The sequence below is a fragment of the Ylistrum balloti genome, unplaced genomic scaffold (assembly GCF_031769215.1).
Source record: "Ylistrum balloti isolate Yb309-2 unplaced genomic scaffold, AGI_CSIRO_Ybal_v1 Utg370586, whole genome shotgun sequence".
Classification (NCBI taxonomy): domain Eukaryota; kingdom Metazoa; phylum Mollusca; class Bivalvia; order Pectinida; family Pectinidae; genus Ylistrum; species Ylistrum balloti.
In genome coordinates, this window is record NW_026782364.1 from 1 (window position 1) to 20,362 (window position 20,362).

Genomic DNA, 20,362 nt, shown 5'->3' on the forward strand with positions numbered 1-20,362 from the left:
TAGTGGGTGAACTTCTTTGTTGAGAATGAAGAGTGTTGCAGTGTTGAGTGGAGATGAAGAAATCCAAACGCTGTTTAGGTTGATGTAAATTTATTGTGTGTAGACATGGAGAGGTGGTACACTCGCATGCCTTCAGGAACCGAATCGACGACTGGCTAGAAACCTAGTCGTATTTATACTAAAAGTCGTAGACATTGATAATCTAATATTACATATTTGCTAACAAGAAGTGGATAACACATGAGTTATTTACATGGTCTAATGCACACACATAGTGGTAGATTAGGTGGTTTACGACAAGCTAAGGTTTTGCTGACCTGTCCTGCTAGACGGTATTGGTAAGCTTATGTAATTAACCCGGGAGCGAATGTATACTGGACATGTGTGATAGATTATTAACAGAAAGTATGTTCTGGCTTCTGGACAACACGTCTGACTTATGTCCAGTAGAATACAGTTTTAGATAGTTTAATTTAACTTACATATTAACTTTTAATAGTTCACTTTCGTAGTTTCTTAAACTAAACAAGTTTAATTATTATCATACGAAAGTTGTGTATTTTCTATTTTTATTCCAGTATGGAATGCCGTGGAAATCTGTGGAAATAATAACGCCTTTTCTACATATAGGTAAGTACTTACAGGTGAAAATGTTAGTTTCATTCATATGATATATATATAAAACAAGTAATAGATTTTTTTCCATTTCGCTTGTAGCCTATGGCGAGTTAATTTTTTAAAATTATAATTTTCATAAATCGCAATGAAATGGAAGCCAATATTATATTAAGAACATAACTTAGATATTGCGATAGATATTTTCACAAGAGCTTGTCATAGTTTGTGGCCCTATATAAAACCGGTCAAAAGGAACGTGCTGAGAACAGATTTGCGAGATGTTACGTGCAGATTTTCAGTTTGAAGCAGCAGTTTGCGATAGTGCAAAGTAAGATATATTTAGAAGAGATAACAAGTCTGCTATTCTACTGTCAGTACAAAGTCGGAACACCTTATATTTTGTCAATGAACTTTCTATTGGCTTAACCTGTTGATACTTATTTCATAACAGCCTGTCTTGAATTTAAGAAGAATATTTTCAGAACTTTAGAAAGAATCTGAACATTTAAGTTTTATGAGATATAAGTCATATCAAACACAAAATATATAAGTATTTATGTGATATATAAAGTATTGTTAACTTTGAAGAATTAAATAATTCAAACTCAAAGTGGTTTTTTATATCACATTCTGCTTTAACTTATAGACGACAACAACATTAAAGCCGACTATCATCTATACATGTCCCAGAGCTACAGAAAAGACGTACACTCTAAAGTGCTGAGGCCTGGAACATTGTCTCACTCTAACCAGGTCTACCAGTCGTTGTGTAGAGGTGAGGTTAGGGTAGGTATCCATTCTGAATGGATAACATGTACATATACACATCATTACACTCATAATTATCTAACCCCTGATATCCACAAAAACCAGCGCGCGTGTGTACATATACTTATCATTACACTCATAATTATCTAACCCCTGATATCCACAAAAACCAGCACGCGTGTGTACATATACTTATCATTACACTCATAATTATCTAACCCCTGATATCCACAAAAACCAGCGCGCGTGTGTACATATACTTATCATTACACTCATAATTATCTAACCCCTGATATCCACAAAAACCAGCGCGCGTGTGTACATATACTTATCATTACACTCATAATTATCTAACCCCTGATATCCACAAAAACCAGCGCGCGTGTGTACAGATACTTTTCATCACACTTATAGATCTGTATCCCTTGTGATCTACAAAGAAGAATTTCTTGTTTGGGAACGTGACATTACTTACTTTAGACTGACCATGGTTTACATGGCGGATGTCGTCGATGAAGAAAACGTTTACCCTTCCGGAACATGGTCTTATTTCCTTGTACTCTTCGGGATGTCATGTTAATCTTTCTTTTGTTCATATTTTTAATCTTTTTGAAGCATATTTTTTTGTCTTGAATCAAAATTTAGTTGAAATGTTGGTACTTTATTTGTTGTGTTTGAGGTTAAAATGTTATATTTTGCTGAAATGCAATTGGATTAAACAGTATACAGTAATACAGTAACGATATATTTGTGTAGCTTACACATTTGGTTATTAAATTATCAGACGGCACGAAAGATGTCCTTTCTGAGGTGTTATCTGCGATCAACAAGAATTCCATATTACCGAGCAAAGGAAGAAGTGATCAACAATATTCCGCGACTATCCGTTTTCCACGATGTCCTCTTCGACTCAGAAATAGATATGATGCACACTGCGACTGCGGGTGCTGTGAGTACTTAGACCTATATCCTAGACGGGAAAGTCTAGTTTCCATTACATCATCCAAATTGTAGGATCGTCGAAGACCATGCAAACATTTCGATTAGTTTTGATAACTGGGCTGTACAACTACATACACAAAAGAGCTTGGATATTATAAATTCTAGTTAATCACACACAAACCGCCCTTACAGAGATCGCTATTTGGCTTAGAAATGTGACTGATGGTGGTAACTTCCATATAAAGCTACAACTAATGCATCATTTAGAATGTTTGTGGAGCGCAGACCATATCGATATATGACATGACAGTGATCTCATACCGTGAAGTAAAAACCAGTTTCATTATTATATTTTTTTTTTTTTTTTTTTTTTGTACTCCTTTTGAAAATGTCGATTTGTTAAGCAGGTAGTTATTAAACCAACCTTCATCCTGTTGAAAATGTCGATTTGTTAAGCAGGTAGTTATTAAACCAACCTTCATCCTTTTGAAAATGTCGATTTGTTAAGCAGGTAGTTATGCAACTAATCTTCATCTTGTTGAAAATGTCGATTTGTTATGCAGGTGGTTATTAAACTAATATTCATCCCAGTGGAAAATTGTAAAGGAACATTGTGACATATATACGTATACAATGTCTGTGCAGCTATTTTCTCATTGGCGCGTTCTTCAGTGATGCTAGGTTATTTACCTGAAGTTCTGATATCAAAGTTCGAGAAGGAGAGAAAATCATCCTTTAGGGCAGACTGTGAAACTCATTTTACCGTGGTGATAGAATGTTTGTAAACATAGCGCATTTGAACAAAGTCATAATAATGATAAAACTATGACACCTCAGGATACTTCTAAAAATAATTATACTGAAGAAGAGTAATGTCTTCAAGGTACTTAAAAAATGACGTCATGTATCAAATATGTGGAAATAAAAAACTAGGCAGATGCTTAACACGATCTCACTATATAGGTAAAACCAGAGCAGCCACGTAATTATGACGATATACCACCATATCTATATGGTATAGATGTATCGCGTCTGTTTTTATATGTTATTCATTTTACTGCAAACTCAGTGAAATGACAACTTCTGTAAAGCCGAAATTTTATTATCAACAAATCATGATATTAGAAAACACTTTAATATTCTAAATACAGTAGTTTTATTCGTAATACGTTTTAAATTCCAAAGAAAGGGTTATTTTTCCATTTACAAACTTGTTATGTCTGTTATATCATGTAAAAATCAAGATTTTTATCTTGATGAGTTTTATCAGGTGTGATGTCACGTGACATCTTTCTGTAACTACATTTTATTCACTACTTGATGGTTAAATTAGAATATGAACATTTGTAGCGATGATGACTTTTTAAAGCATTTCTCAGATGACCCACATGACGCATACTGCATGAAGATAATATATCACATGATTAATGATATCGTATTACAAGTTGTACGAAACAAATAAACATATTTAGAAAATAAATCGGCACGGATTTCAATAACCTTTATGAACTACTACATTTTTCTAACATGTGTTATGTAATTGATGAAAATGTAATGACAGGTATTGTTCCTCATTTACTTACCTTACTTCTATTTTTGTCCGTGCATCACATACTGATACCTAAACCCATTTTCTGCAGTTATTTAAAAATACTTCTCCACAAGTGAAATTCTCTTCGTAATTGAGACATTTTCGGAAATCGAGGAATATGCTACACGAGGATGTGTAAATGTAGACAACTTATATGGTCGATATCATGATTTCATTCGGAAAATTTTTCTTACTCAAAAATGTTAATCTGATTTATTTAAAGAGGTGAAGGTTTCATATACCTAAGTACACTAAATCGTGGTATGGTAATTTTTGTACTAGCATATATTTCCATCATCAACAGCGATGTTGTCAAAATGTTTACAGAACATGTATATAACACATTGTAAAATTGTTTAGATTTAGATTCTATCTGAACCGATTCTGTCGGCATACAATTACTAATTTAACAAGGGTATTGACATTTCATTATAGATGACAAGGTCGACGGTTTTGGTTCGAAACGAAAGCGTCGTGCGTGGAAGTCGCTTGAGTGTTACGTAAGTAACCTGATTATGTGGGTTGTCCAGCCTTATATTACACTTCCCCGTTTATATTTGTACTCTGATTTTGACCAGTTTCGGACATTGGTCAATCTCCTCCTCTCCTCCATTGATAGGCCCGTAACATCACTGACGAGCCATAAAAGCACGAAATAACTGTACTTGTATGATGCAGTTCCCTTTGATGTCCTAGTCAAATTATAAATTTGTGTCGAAAGACACAATAGTGTGTCCTCAGTGGAACTCATTTTGGTACCTTCTTACATGTCTATGTTCATTCCCCAGTTAGGGCAATATTCACGCAATATCGACTATTTAGTATTGGTGAACGTGGTCACTATCGTTATTCAAGCTGACAGAGTTTGCACTACATGGTTGTCAATTGTGATTTCTTATTTACAAATAAATCTCAAAGACTGCTTATATTAAAGTACTGTATAGTAAATCAAAAGCTGTTTGAATCATTGCTATTTCAAAATGCCTCCGAGAATGGGCAAATGTCGGTCTCCATGCACGTTGTTCACCTCGAATCTCGTCAAGAATTATTTTCACCAGCAACTTAAAATAATCAATATATTTATCGTTCAAATATAATATCATAACATTATCTTATGTAAAGTTTGTAATCATAATCGGTCATATTGACAGTATGTTTAAGAGAGAGAGAGAGAGAGAGAGAGAGAGAGAGAGAGAGAGAGAGAGAGAGAGAGAGAGAGAGAGAGATAACAACATATCAATACAATATTAGACCAGGCGTTCAGGAAGAGTAAGCGTTTCTACTTCATCTTAACGGAAGAATTTCGTCTCCGACATCTGTTAGTCTCTGTGTCTATCTTCAGAAAAAACATATATAATCGATTTTGTATCAATGTACATGATAGGAATTATGATTTGCGGTACATTTTACAATTATTTCACATTTTCGGGTTTCAGGAGCTGGTTGTTTGATGCAGCAAAAGGAAACGAGGGTTTATTGAAAATAAACAGGCGGATAGGTCTAATTACAGGACTAGACACCACGTTTAGATTACAAAATAGCAGCATAGAACAGTACCAGGTATGGCGACGAGAAGACTACTATTTTGGAAATGGTATCATGTTAAAGGTTACGGAGCGAAATGAGTTTAACCGCTTTAGAAATTCGGTTGTTTTGTTTTTGCCCTTTATCTTATGAGTTAGCATTTCTTATTATTTCAGATACAGAATTATGGGATAGGAGGACAGTACACACCTCACTATGACAATCTGGTAGGTTTAGATGTGGATCAACAAGATCATATAATAGTTCAGAACACTTAACTCCTTCTATAGCAAGCCAAGTTGACACCAATAGAAATTTCAAAAGGTACCTGATAATTTGATTTGCCTTATCTCCCTTTAATGGTAGTGTGTAACCTGCATTAACGTTGTAATTGCAACACAATTTGTTATTGTCTTGTAATAACCAAAATTTATCTAAAACATCAGAAACAAAAATTGAATTTTCCGCCTACCCCTCAATCGTACCGTCTATATAGTTTGCTAACAAGAGTCTTGTTGATAAAATTTTGGTTTGTGATAATACATTCCTGATTTCGTTAGTTTAATTAATCATTTTGAGTGTAATCGTCTACATGATTTGCAAAATGTATAATTTTTTAAAGTAAATTTTCCTGTTTTTAGAATATTCCTATATGGGAACCTTCGACAACTACTTCCACGACGGATGAAGTAAAATACAGTGGGGATAGGATGGCCACGTGGATGTTTTACGTAAGATCCATAGTAAATGTTACGTGTGATTGATTGCCGGAATCCATGTCAGTGTTACCAGTGATGTTTATTGTCCCTTCAAACTTTTGCGGAAAACAATATAATGAATTTTACTAAAAAATTATTTCAAGACAATAGTATCATATTACCTTATACAAATTTTGTGAACGTCAGTCACAGTGAAAATCCTGTATTTAATGGCCATATACTTAATGACTTGTAATCATTTTAATGTTTACTAGATGAGTTCAGTGAAGGCTGGCGGAGCAACAGTATTCCCGAAACTAAGAGCCAGGGTACCTGTTGTGAAAGTAAGATCACCTTGCAAGCTGTGTTAATGTTTTTGAGGTTATGTGAGAAAAATCTTCTTTGATACTCAAATGAAATTATTATTTTGATTTGGAACGGTTTTTCTATTTAGTATTACTAAAATTAACTCTATCTAAACATAATAAATGTAACTACATAAGCTACATTCGCAATTAACATTTCTCAGACATTTATAAAATTTATTTTGTCAGCTATTAACATGAATATTTAAAATAGCATTGCTATATCGGACCGCTCTTGACACATTTGAATATCCATATGATCGCTCATAGGTCACAGGTCTTTGTTATCAAAAATATTTATAATTTGTCATTCTGAAAGTTATACCTGTAGACAGATTTTGATCAAATTTCTTGAAATCTTGATTAAGTCCTTATATCAGTGTGATGAAAATATCTAGTTTAGAAGATGGAAGGGGGTGAGGGGAAGTGTGTCCTTTACTTACCTTATGTATGATATCCAGCATCGTCCTCTTATAGACTATGGTATACCTACCTACTTAACCTACTTAGCGTTAGTTAGTGGTAAGAAATGATTTATTTTCATGATATTTAAAATAAAGATATCTTCAGTTATCACAGTTGTTCAATAACTGCAAGTGTAAACATTACCTCCTGCTAACTGAATGGTATAACAATTATAGGGTGGCGCTGCTTTCTGGTACAACATTCTTCCGAATGGCGCCAAGGATGATAGAATGCTGCACGCTGGATGCCCAGTCTTACTAGGATCTAAATGGGGTAATATCTCATTAGCTATTATGTCAACATTATCTATAAATCGAGGAAACACGCTGATTTTGAAATTCCGTTGTTTCTCTTATTTTTTTCTTTTTGTTCCCAGTTCATTTTTCATGTGGTTTTGCTTTCAGTTGCTAATAAATGGATTCGCCAGGAAGGGCAAGTTCTTACTAAGTTGTGTGAGAAAACATTCGAGGGAGAGTTTAAATATGACATTGATCGACATTAATCAAGAAACAGAATATTCCTTGTAGTCTTTTTACAAAACACGTTATTAAACGCTACAGATGGACGGATGGATTGATGATCTTTTCCCACCGAAACTTCGCGTTCAACATGCAACATTTCTAGTAAAACTTCCCGAAACTCTGATAACAGTGTGACAAACAAAATTCTTTAAAAGCGCAGCTGTACATTTTTATCTTTAACATTTTCATGATATTGAGGTTGTCATCAGGGAGAGGCGTTAACATTTCCTTTTTTTTCGCTGAATCTCAAATAAATTTCCTTTTGCACGTGTGCAACTCAAAAGCGTGATTCAAATTATGTTTGAGCCAAAAGAGAAGCAACAGCCGCCTTTGTTTTTCTTGTTGTGTAATCCCACTAAACCTGGCATTAGGTTTTCTTTTTTTACTGAAAACTTACACTGTATGTATTACAAGAGTTGTAATGAGGATACCTTTATTGTATGATGCACTGATATATATAAAACAACAAAAATCGAAAGCAATGCTATTTTATTCTTTGAAATTTCAATATGAAAGATATGAAACCAGTTCAATTTATGCATATTCATCACACATAGCTTCATCGTCATATAAGATGGTTGAGTCAAGTAATACCAGCATCTTAAATAAAAAATTACCGCCACACACAGTGGCAGGTAAGTATTGTAAATAAATTGTTGTGTCTAGATATCTTTGTATATTATAGATTTATAATAACATACAACGGTTGTACCTTTGAAATTTTACACATTGGTCAAGAGAACTTGTATACATCTAAAGTTTGTGGGCCTTGTAAAGTATTGGGTATTCACAAATTTACCGGCATACACAATAACTGACTAGTAAGTCTTGTCAGAAAATTTATTTCTCAAGCAAGTCTTGTGTATCTACTAATTTATTGTAATGTACAATAATTGTCTACTAACCAAATTAGTGTCTCGTGAGTCTTGTGTAAAAGTTGTGTCTAGAATACAAATTCCGTGTAACCCTGCGAGGTTCCTATACCGTCCGGAACGGACAAGAAAAGGTAAGGTGTCATCTTCCTGACCACATATTTTCCCCGGGTACTCCGGTTTTCCCCCAACCAAAAGTGATAAGTATAAGTTGAAATAACTTATTTGTCGAAATGAAAAGGTTATGTCTAACAACTGTCTAGTAAGTCTTTCAAGGATATGTCTAACTTGCACACATAGAAAAACGTTGTGTCTGATCAAGTCTTTATATCTGATATAAGCGAGTTTACCGTCACATAATATTTTTAGGGTAAGTCTAGTGTACAAATTTTCTCATATTTTTTCTCAAATTGTATCCCTTTACATGTGAAATGTACAGATCAGTAAATGGTCCTTGATTTGTTAAAATGTATGCTTCAGTATTAACAGAAAAAACCTTGAAAACATCGGTATTTTTCCTTATATAATGCAGACCAGATTAATTTTCCTTATATCTTTAATCTCAAGTCACCGTCCTATCTCCAACTACTGATGTAAAGCTTTTCTCGTGTAATGTGTGATAAAAATGCAATGTTTTGGGCTTATGCATACCTAAACTCTTGAAATATAAAATACCTAAAAATAACGTGCAACTTTTAACAATATAAATATTTTAAAACTAAAAGACGACATGAAGGATATAGTAATTTTGGAATGTAATTTCCATAAACCTCAAGAAATATACATTGTCTAACACAGTAATGAATATTGAAACACATTATGCTAATAAATAATGTATTGAAGAGCACCAAAGCACCATTAATGATTAAAGAATACAAAAGTTCAAGAACAACAACGAGAGAGAAAAAAGATGCTATAACAAATGCATACTCTACAAAGTAATGAAAAAATTGCTTTAACTATTCAGTTTCCTAAATAAATAAATTAACATGTATTGATACACACTTCATTTCAAAACATAATCACAGACAACAACGGTAAACAAGAAAATAACACTTCTTTTTTTTGAAAAATAAATATATCTTAAAAGCTGAAACACTCAATGTTTAAGATATATAGGTACAGCAAATGAGGTCAAATGCTCCAAGACATTGTTTTCCACATAATTACGATATCCACTGAAAAATATTGAAGAAATCAAACAAAACAAACGTATTGATAGAAAACAAACTGTAAAGCAACCATGGGAACTAAACACGATAATAGAAAACAATAAAAATAGGAATAATAGAATTTTAAAAAAAATTGAGGGATAATGTTCACCTGATGAATATGTTCAACAGCAGCAAAAAGCTGCAGGTCCATCAAGGTCACTAACAAAAGTGTATTTAAATCACATGATATACAATCTTGCTTTCATCAGAAGGCAACAAAGGCAGTTCAAACTACCGCTTGTTTTGTTACATTATACAGTCTATGGTACCATCAAATTTTGTTCACAGTTACCAGCTAGATGTGACAATTTATCTCTGCCAAAATGATAATTAACGAAGTGAAATGTACTCATCAGTACAGAACTGCAATGACTGAGAAAATGTATGTTGCTGTAATGAAATGTAATATTTCAATATGATTATTTTGTAATCCTATACGCTATTCACATTTGGGATAAAGGAATTCAAATATTAACTGAAAGTTTGCTTTTCATCACATTAAGCATGACAGACATTCTCAAAACATTAAGGTGGAAGCATGAGGTACCACAACCAATGCTTGCTGTACAGCAATATCATTTCATAAATCATGTCTGTATTAATGTAAGTCAAATTATTAGAACCAAAGCCTGAACAACCTGAATTATTTTTATCGGATAGTATAATTAAGGTAGTCACGTAAAATTCACATTTTGCGAAAATCCTTTCATGATTTGTTGCCTGTTTTAATGCATTTAAGAGAATTGTCTCTTTTCAGAAGAAATCACAGAAGAAAACGAAGACGACCATGGACCTCAACAGTCAATTAACTGTAAAGACCTATACAGTGTAACTGATATGATAGCTGTAGTGGTAGCGTGAACAGATATAAATGATCAATTTGGAATTTAATATTTTAACAATTAAGATACTAAACAAAAAAACTGTTCAATTAAGTTTCTCTCTATCCCCATAAAAGTCTGTCTCAATGGCACCAGTGGAAATAGTGAAGAGGTTAAGAATGTTTTTCTAAAGATGGATGTCACAATGCGAATATTCGATTTTGGACAGACCAAAAAAATAAGAACATTTAGTCAGGACCATTTTGGTACATTCCATGCATGTTTGACCTGAATTCCACTGGTGGAACTCATGAAGAAGTTTAAAAAAATTGTGGTTCTGAAAAACCACAATTATGCCGCTATGTTACAAAATGGTCGTCTTGACTGCCATATTGGAGTTTCCAGAAGGTTATAAAATAAGAACACTTTGTCAGCTTCTTTTCCTTAACAACCCCCACAAATGTTCAGCTCATTTGCAGCAGTGGAACTTATAAGTATAAAGTGTGATTTTTTTCTTCAGAACGGTGTCAATTTTGGATTTTGGGACAATCCGCAAAATAAGAACACTCAGTCAAGATCATCACAGGATCATTTAAGGCAAGTTTGGATTGAACCTCACTGGTAGAATTGATATCTTTTAAAATAGCTTTTGTTGAGGAAACAGCATTTGTACAAACATTTAACAAAATTATCAATGTGGCTGCCAAGATGAAATTTTTATGAGGCCAAAAACTAAAAACTCTTTGTCAGCGTCCTTTTCATAACATCCCAATCAGTTTCAGCTCAATGGCACTGACCGAGCTCAAGAAAAGTTTTAAATTGTGAAAAGTTAAAGGTGGACGGAACATGACGAAGGATGAAACACGATGGCTATATGTCATTCTTAATGTACAAATATTAGTTAAAAAGTTGTGCTTCCAAATGATGTGGACAAAGATGAAGATTAAAATACTTTTATAAATTTCTGTGATCATTAATACTGTCCCAAAACACCCATAATGACGTAAAGATTTTAAATTACATGCAGATTGACTGATTAGGATACAGCAGCAATTTAGAACTTGTTTCAATGTGCTCAAATGAAAGAGGAACAATAGTCTGCACATCTATAAGTAAGAATTTTCTAATACTCATGAATATCTAACATCCTTTACCAGCATATTATTGTGAAATTCATGAAGCAGGTATACACCATTTATGATAAAATCCTAGACTCGTGTTTAACAATTTTTGTTATCTGAACCAATGAACACAGAACAAAGCAAACAAAACAAAGTGACAAGATATCTATACAGATGTTGATATAAATGATGAAATAAATATTGTAAATATTAAAATGATAATCCTTAAAAAAAATAAGTCAGTTTAATATTATAATAATCTAAACATTGTTAAACCTTGTTGATAAGGTATATGAACATGTACATACAGACTATGAGGTTTTATGGTATATATATCTATCATAGACCATGGTCTATATTAAGACTAGACTTCAGAGGGAGTTCAATACTTACACCATAAGAGTTCATTAAACACATAGACAAAGTTTAACACAGTGACAAAATAGAATGTGAAACATTTCTTTTTAAACCAAAAATCAACGGTTTCCACAATAACATTTATATATAAACTTCGCATGCAACAATTTAAAAAAGAAAAAGAAATCATATTGTACTACAAATGTACTGCAGATTACTTACAATTCATACATTTTGCATAACTTCAAGTAAATGTGATTAAAATAACAAAAATGACCAGCAAATTTATTTTCAGCCGAACAAAAACAGTTGGCGAAATTAAATATTGATGATATTTGAGTAATGTGACATTTATACACAGAAGATCTGGTGAAACGCATCAACCTCAAACAGGTAACATCTCTGCAATTTATCCATCTGAAACTCGACTTGTCATATGGTTATACTTTTATATAAGTCTGAAAATAATTTTTTATATACAGTTATATCTAAAGTCTGTCACTGGTGCCATTTTATTTGATAACTAATTAGAAGTACATGTATAAGCACACCAAATATAGTTGAAAACAGTGTAAGATGTCTTATTTTTTAAGAAGAAATTAGAGAATTTAAATATAAGTGAAATGAAAAACTCTTATATAAATAGAAAACTGCAACTGCAAAGTGAACAGAAAAACACTTTACATTCTTTTTGATGAAAACATATCCTGATGACAATAAGTGAAGTGTGATATGGATAAATATGTGCAGGTTGTCGAAGGTTTTTTTTCTTTCTTGTGGGACAGTGAAATAGAAATCAAATTTCCATTCAACAAAGGTACATTGTTTTTACCGAATGAAAAAAATAACAGCATGACAGAATTATTTTTACAACCAATTCAACAACAAATTATTTCTTCAGATGAAAGAAAAAAAAGTGAAATAAATAACATTGAACCATGCATCACACACAAATGTAAATCGTTGTCACAACAGCCCTGATCATATGTGGAAAATTATGCATGATATCAAGTATTTTTGTAAAACTCTCGTATTGTCTCTGATCGACAATGGAATTTTGATCTGCGTGTTCATGAATATACTTCAGTAATATAACAAAATAACTGGAAACATTGATTAACTAAAGATTAATAAAAGGCTTTCAAACTTGTCAAATGGTAATTTACAACCAACACTGAATTTCAGGCATTTTCGATCTAAAAATCAATATTTGAAAACCATGTGAATTAGGGCCGTACTCTGTATTCATATTACAGTTGGCATTAATATCATGCCGATTTCCATTTGTCAACAATCTGAGTATAATGTTCAAACGCTGTGGCATTGATTAATGACAACACTAGATTTGTTAATTCATTTCCTTCATGACGCACACACCTATACTAATATATATGTATATAATTTAGGTAGGTACAATAATGTTCACATGCCTCTTTCCTTGCAGCAGTCTAATCACCAATGAAACATTTATTCTCACAAGAGGGTCCTTTTAATAGGTAGTGTAAAGAAAATGTAAACTCACTGACAAATTCTAATCAAGGTTTTCTGTCTAGCAAAACTTTTCAGGGTATCAATTAATTTTCATTTTAAGACTAATAAATTTAAATGACCAAGGGCATGAGATGGTAAGTTTATTTCATTGATTCGTCTTCATACATGCTTTCACCAGTGCACTTCACAAGGGAATCTTATTTATAGCGTGTACAGGTAGAACTAATAACATTTCTTTTCTGTACACTACATCAATCTTATTTCACAATAGATCTATTGTAATACTAGAAAAACACATTTATTGTGATACTAGAAAACACCACGCTTAAATTGTAATATGTTATGATACCAAATGTCTCACAGTGCTGTTATACTTTCCTTATTCTAGTATAAACAGAATAGAATTCATGTTACAAGTACTGCAGGTGTTTGTAAAAATAATCTAGTTGTTATACGTTTGTATACACAAGTACTTCAGCTGATCCAGTGACTGTGTATTTAGTCAGAATACATGTAATTTCGTTATTTGTATGACCAATTTAACACTTTCACATTCAGAGGTAGTTTGGCATTGTTAAACCAATATGTCAATACCTTGAATTTTTTAGATACTATCAATACTTGTGATGTAAAAATATTATTGTGTCAGTAGTTACCTTAAGTTTTATGCCCACTGTTACTTTTGTTTCAAATACACAAGTTTGATATGTTCCTGGCTTTAAAAGATAAGACGTGAAACTAAAAATAAAACTTTAACTTTTTATAAAGAAAAAAAAAGGGGTTATTAAAAAGTCATTTTATCATAACAATGAATGTCCATGACTTGTCTTTGTTGTGTATTCCACTTTTTCTCACAACATCTAAAACTGTCTTTAAATCAACAGCTTTATTATGACAGTATATAACACTGCATAACTAATGATATAATGAGATCTATGTGACAACAAAAAATAAGGTACTTCCTTTACAGGGTTGTATTTATCAACCATATACACTCCAATACCACCAAAGAAGTGATAATATTGCATAGAAAATTCACTTCTCTATCCTCGTTGTTCAGGGCACAAGTCATTTTGGCATGATATGGTAATACTGATCACTGGCTCAGTTTTGGCTTTGTATATCATGGCAATCTACTTGAACAGCAAAAGCAGATCTGAATGTGTTTCAGTCAAGTTTGTCTACTTACAATGCTCTTCATCTGTAATCGATGCACAGTCTTGTTGGCAACTGAAGAAAAAAAACGAAATTCTGGACTTATTTTGATATTTATATATACAAGCATGGTAGGCGTGATTAGATATTTACTTACAATATGATAAAACTTTATGCATGAAAGTGAATTCCTCATTTGAATGTAAACTTTTCTCTGCAATTTCAAAACTTAAACTCATCAAGCACTTAACAAAACAAGGAAATTTAATAGGAAGGATTCCGGGTTTGAGAGTACATACAAAATAACTATCACTTGGTTGTGTCAATGCTTGCAGGCTTGGTTCCTTTATCTTAAATTCTATACAAAATCACAGGAGTTTTGATTTAAGAGAAGGGCCACGGTATAAGCAAATTAACAGAGCAAAAAATACTATCACTGGGCTTTGATGATCTCTGTGACATCCATCTCAACTTCTTGCAATATTGATTTAATAATAGTAAGCCTTGTTCAGTATTAGCCCAAAACATTAAGTAATATATTTATTTCCTTACATGCAAAACTCTGTTTACACAAAAACATTAGATTATGTTATTCATGCAAGCACATGATGCTATCTGCATTAATTTCATTCGCCAGTAATATTGGCGTACATATGATTGATGGAGTACACATTGTGGAGAAGGAGCCTTGCACATAAGGAGCTAATCAGGTGCTTTAACAATCTATATATAAAACAGCTATGTTGATTTAATCTTCGAATATCAATATAATGAAGGCCTGTTGCTGTATTTGGAATTTGTTTCCATATATACAATGTGCAAGATTTCTATACGTGTCTGGCAGACTTAGGAATAACAACCTAGACTAAACAAAACAATTTCCATCTTTCTGTAACATCCCAATAAATATCCTGTAGACTGATTTCAGTTATCACATACCCACAGGTGGGGGTAGATTTGACTACCATGTAATATTATCTGTTTGTTTACATGACCTGGCAAAGTTGACATTCGCCACCTTAGAAAATCCAGATATAAAAGCATTAGTTCTCTTTCTTCATTTTGTGTTTAGATGAGTAAATAATGAATAATGCAAGAGGCCTTTTAAGTGGAAGGCCTGGCCTCGATGTTACGTTAGAATAGATAGTGACAACAGACCATAACCTACAGTAAATCTCTTCATATAACAACTTTAATCTTGCACAGACACTTGAATGTTATTATTAACTTTTAACATTGCTGAAATATCAGACCAAGGAATTCTATATTAAAAGTTTCTTCACAGAAAAAAAAGACAGAATAACTTAAGTGTGTGATGTAAAGGCCCACTTTGGATTTACTTTTCAGTAGTATCATTTTTCAGTAAACTGTACTTGAGACAAGATGCAAAATTTAATGATAAAAATGATAAATGATACCACATACAGAGGTAGACAACCTAGGCACCATTAAAGAAAGATTTGAGATGCCTGGATATATGTTGCACCAAAGAAATATGAGAGTACAACCCAAACACAAGGAGATAAAAGGTAATTAAAACCATGCTGTACAAAAAGCCTTGACCATGGAAGGCGATATGAAACCTGATTTTAAAAGATTGATAAACGTTTTAAAAGTCGCGAAAATCAATCGCAACATAATTCAATCCATGAAATTGAATGAAAAGAAAGAAAGAATGTATCTCAGATAAAAAAAATGGCAAGGTTAAAGAAATAAATGACAGGTAGTCAAAGTGTGGTGGTACATGGTAGTTAAACAGACTAAAGTTCCTGGTGCTCCACAGGTATCAAGCTTTTGTGAAGTCTAATGATTGCCATTGCAGCTATATTAAATGTGACAAGAAAGGTCCAAATGTCATTTTTGAATGATCATTGGATGATACACAACTCATTAATACCTCTCTCAATACAAATCTCTGTCCACAATAAGTAGTCAAAACAACTCTTTCAAGTTGACTGCCACCAGGACCATCTTGAATGTGGTACAGGCTATATTTCACTTAGGACCATCTTTGGATAAATAGAGGTAGTCATGTGTCAATATGACTTCCTATTCAGGAGGAGAAGTGATAACAAGATCAGCGAGATGCTGATGTTCTGTATTTTACTCCATCTTTGAGTAACAATTTACATGACATTTTGTCAGGCAGATTTATGGAATGATAAACGGACATTAAATGGCTTTTTTGACATAAGTTCTTAGTATACTCCTGTAATCATGTAATTTACAATAATGAAATGGCAATACAATCCAGTAAGCTTTTATAATGAAAATGAGGCCTACAGGGTCTGAGATAACAATTACATTTTTCAATAAGAAATATCTTTAACATCAAATACTGTCAATATCAGTGCCACATTAGTCTTTGATGTTTCTTTTTTTCATAACAGATGTTGGTTTAAATTTGTATTTGATGAAGGAATCAATTTATATTGGATATTTAAAGTATACATGTGTAAAACAGTATTTGATAAAATTTCAATTATGGTTCTGAAATATTGTGGAAACAGGGACAGGTATTTCCACCATATCTTTTGGACATCAATTCTATCCATTGACTAAACTCCATGGACTGGAAATGTTTTGTCAGACCAATGTTAAATATATTTGGAAAAAATCACACAAGACCTGTGAACTTTGATTTTCTATGGTTATTACTTTTACTTCAAAGGTAACAGAACCTGTCAATATTCAAAAATTGTTTTTATAAAATTTTCCTCTGTAGAACAGTCAACATTTACTTGTAGATAACCTGTGAAACCTGCCCGTGCAGTTTGTAATAAAAGGGTTGTAGGATCTGACTTTAGTACACTCTTCATCATCTAAGAATGACCAATGTAAAAGCAAGTTTAAATGCAAGCAAAGTTATGTCCTGAACATGAAATTCTAACAAGGGGCAGTAACTCTGTAAATAAGGGGTTGTGGACCTTGAATCTAACACAATGCACATCACCTGAGTGTAACCAACATTTTGTGATTCTTGCTATGCTCTGGACATGTTTTTGCAGCATCATAGACACAGGATTACTACAAGAATGTTTTACACATTTAAAGAAAATAGTATGGCAAACCAAATAATGCTAAAATCATTTGATTGGGAAAGGGAAACTTTTCACAGTAGGTTCAGTTCTTCTATTTCCCATTTTTGGTTTTTATCCTATCTGTGATATATTGCATTTTTGGCTGTGTGGCTAACAGATGAGATTGTGCCATATCTCACAAGAAAAGCCTGGCATTGTAATTATTATCCAATACAATATCATTGAACCATGTCATTGATCCAACGTCTACCTAATACTACCTGTCTGGATGGTTCACGGTATATCAATTTAAAGTTCATTTAAATTAGTCTTGAAAATTAGACAAAGGATAGCTTTACAATTAAATGGTGATTTTTCATTACGCTCATACAATCTTCATTACTTGGTGTGATTTGTGCCACGCTTCATACAGTCAGAGACCATTGTTATGAAATTCAAGCCCATTTATTAACATATCCAATGAAAATTGTAATAGACTCATATCAATGTGGCGTGGTAAATAAACCATGTGACAGGACCATGCTTCTATCATGACTGAAACATGTGCTATAAATCTCAATAAGAAGTAGTGAATCAAGTGATTCTCTATCTTTTTTATTTGGCCTTGAATATCATGATAAAACAAAACATTAAATTCTACAAATAACTTATTACTGTTTGTCTATGTAAAATGCATAACAGATACCTGGTAGTCATATTTTATATAAAGTTTCAAAAAAAAAATTATAGCAAACCAGTTTCAAAATCAACCCCCAGCTAAACTTCGATATCAAAAACAATTAATATGACCACTAATCTATGACTTTTATATAATCAAGCAGGTTACATGACTAGAATAGTTGATATCAAGGTTAATGATAATATATACTGGGCACTAGAGTATTTGTTAGAACATTTGTTTCAAAGTGAAAATGGAATACCTCCACACTTGACAACAGTGTTCACCACGAAATAAAGTAAAAAATATTGATTATAATTTAAAGGTGAGGATCATGAGGTCATTTAAATGTTTCAGTAATAAAGCTACAGTCACAGTTGTATTTAATACTCAAATCTCAACTTGGTTATTATACTGACATTTGACTAACTATTATACTGAATAGTAAATTACTATAATTAGTACATAGTTAAAATTGTTATGATAACAAATAGTTTAACTTTTCCCATGTACTATGCTCACAGAATGAAGAAGAATGTATTCTATGAATAAGGAGGTCAATATCTTTGTTTTTGTTTTCCATTTTCGTGAGAGATAAATAATTCACTCTGTAATTAGTCACTGCAAAACATAAAAGAATTCATGATAATTATTGACGGCTACAGCTATACAACCAAAGATTTGAGTTTCACACTTGATTGTTTGAGATGGTATTGAATTTGGTCCTCAGAGTATTTGTTTCGCAACAAGTCCAGAAACACTAGCATATCCAGTACATTCACACCCATAAATGTCTTCTAGTTATAGCATGAGGGCTGTTTCTCAGGTAAACAAGTAGGACGTGCTGAAGTATACCTATAATTAGCTTTTGTTACTGAGGCCTTTTAAGCCTTAAAATATGTTGACAGCCAAACAAGGTACTTGGGGTACAGGCATCCTCTTTTTCCCCAGTTTCACTCATGAATTCCAGAATAAATGTTGTGATTATTCAACTATTTTGGATGTCAAGATACAAACAAGCATTAAAAAAGTGTTTCTTCATTGTTAAAGCCTATACATTTTTTTTATGTAAACATTTACCCTATGTCTGTTTGTCATTTTTTTTGTTTTCTCACTCTCACTGGAAATTGTACACTTTCACCCAGTCTTAAAATGTCTTTGAAATACATGAAAAATAGGTTTTCATTTTAGCAACAAACTGTACACAAATTAATTTTTCACTTTTATGGCAAAAGGCAAAATGGGTGAAAGTTTCCTGAAAAACATAAAATACAGCAATGATAACAGAATGTGTATTGAAAGCTGTAAGCTTTAGTATTCCATTGCTGTATATATATATCATTAGCATATGTGTAGTTCTTAGTGGAAGATCAGGTTGATAGACACTATATAATCAAGCAGTGAGCTGTGGTGTATGCTGTTATACAGATATTGATCAGTACATAATGACCTTGATGTTTTATCTCTCGGTACAAATGGACTCTAGAATTATGACTGTCATTCTTGTTTTATACAATAGTAGTGCTACCTTCCCAACTCCAACCTTCCCCACTCCCATGCTTAGTTTTAGCCTTTTTATTTTAACTACCTGGTAGCTGAAAAATCAAATATGAAGCCTCTCCATTCTCCCCTCATGTAAAATATTTATTTCATGTTTTCAAATATCCATCTTAAAACAGCAAATGTTTTAAGCATTTATTGACTATTGGGCTAGAACTGTCACTCTGTCCAAAGTTCCCATTAAGTGAAGCTCAAGGTATTGGAAAATTCCTCATAACCTGAAGATGGATTCTTTTAATATTCCAAATATATCAAAAATTAAAGTCCTTATAGATGTAATGAAGGTATGACAGATTTGAAGGTTTATTGTAATCACTAGATTTTCAAAACTGATCTTCACCTCTCTGCCTCCAGTCAACAACACTAATTAAACCCATTCAGCTGCTTGATGTTTGCAAAAGAAAGTATACTTAAACTGGACTGATATATAGTATTTTCGATCTTTGATGCATGTTAATATTTTTTGTGGCATCAATATGTTTTAATTGTCATTGGCATTTTTAGGTAGATTTACCCCTATACACATAAGTGCAATAAAAGAAAATAAAAATATTAACAGATGATTTGATTTAACGTTGTA

General features: G+C 32.6%; 1 protein-coding gene across 1 annotated transcript; it reads left to right on the forward strand.

Annotated features, from left to right (window-relative positions):
* Positions 1–578: 578 nt before the first annotated feature.
* LOC132556736 (prolyl 4-hydroxylase subunit alpha-1-like) lies at positions 579–7,473 on the forward strand (the record flags this gene model as incomplete). Its single annotated transcript, XM_060221177.1, has 10 exons — positions 579–630; positions 1,265–1,404; positions 2,171–2,335; positions 4,355–4,419; positions 5,356–5,479; positions 5,620–5,670; positions 6,085–6,174; positions 6,417–6,485; positions 7,148–7,244; positions 7,376–7,473. Coding segments are annotated over 10 exons (951 nt in total), but the record flags the coding sequence as incomplete, so codon positions are not given.
* Positions 7,474–20,362: the final 12,889 nt, after the last annotated feature.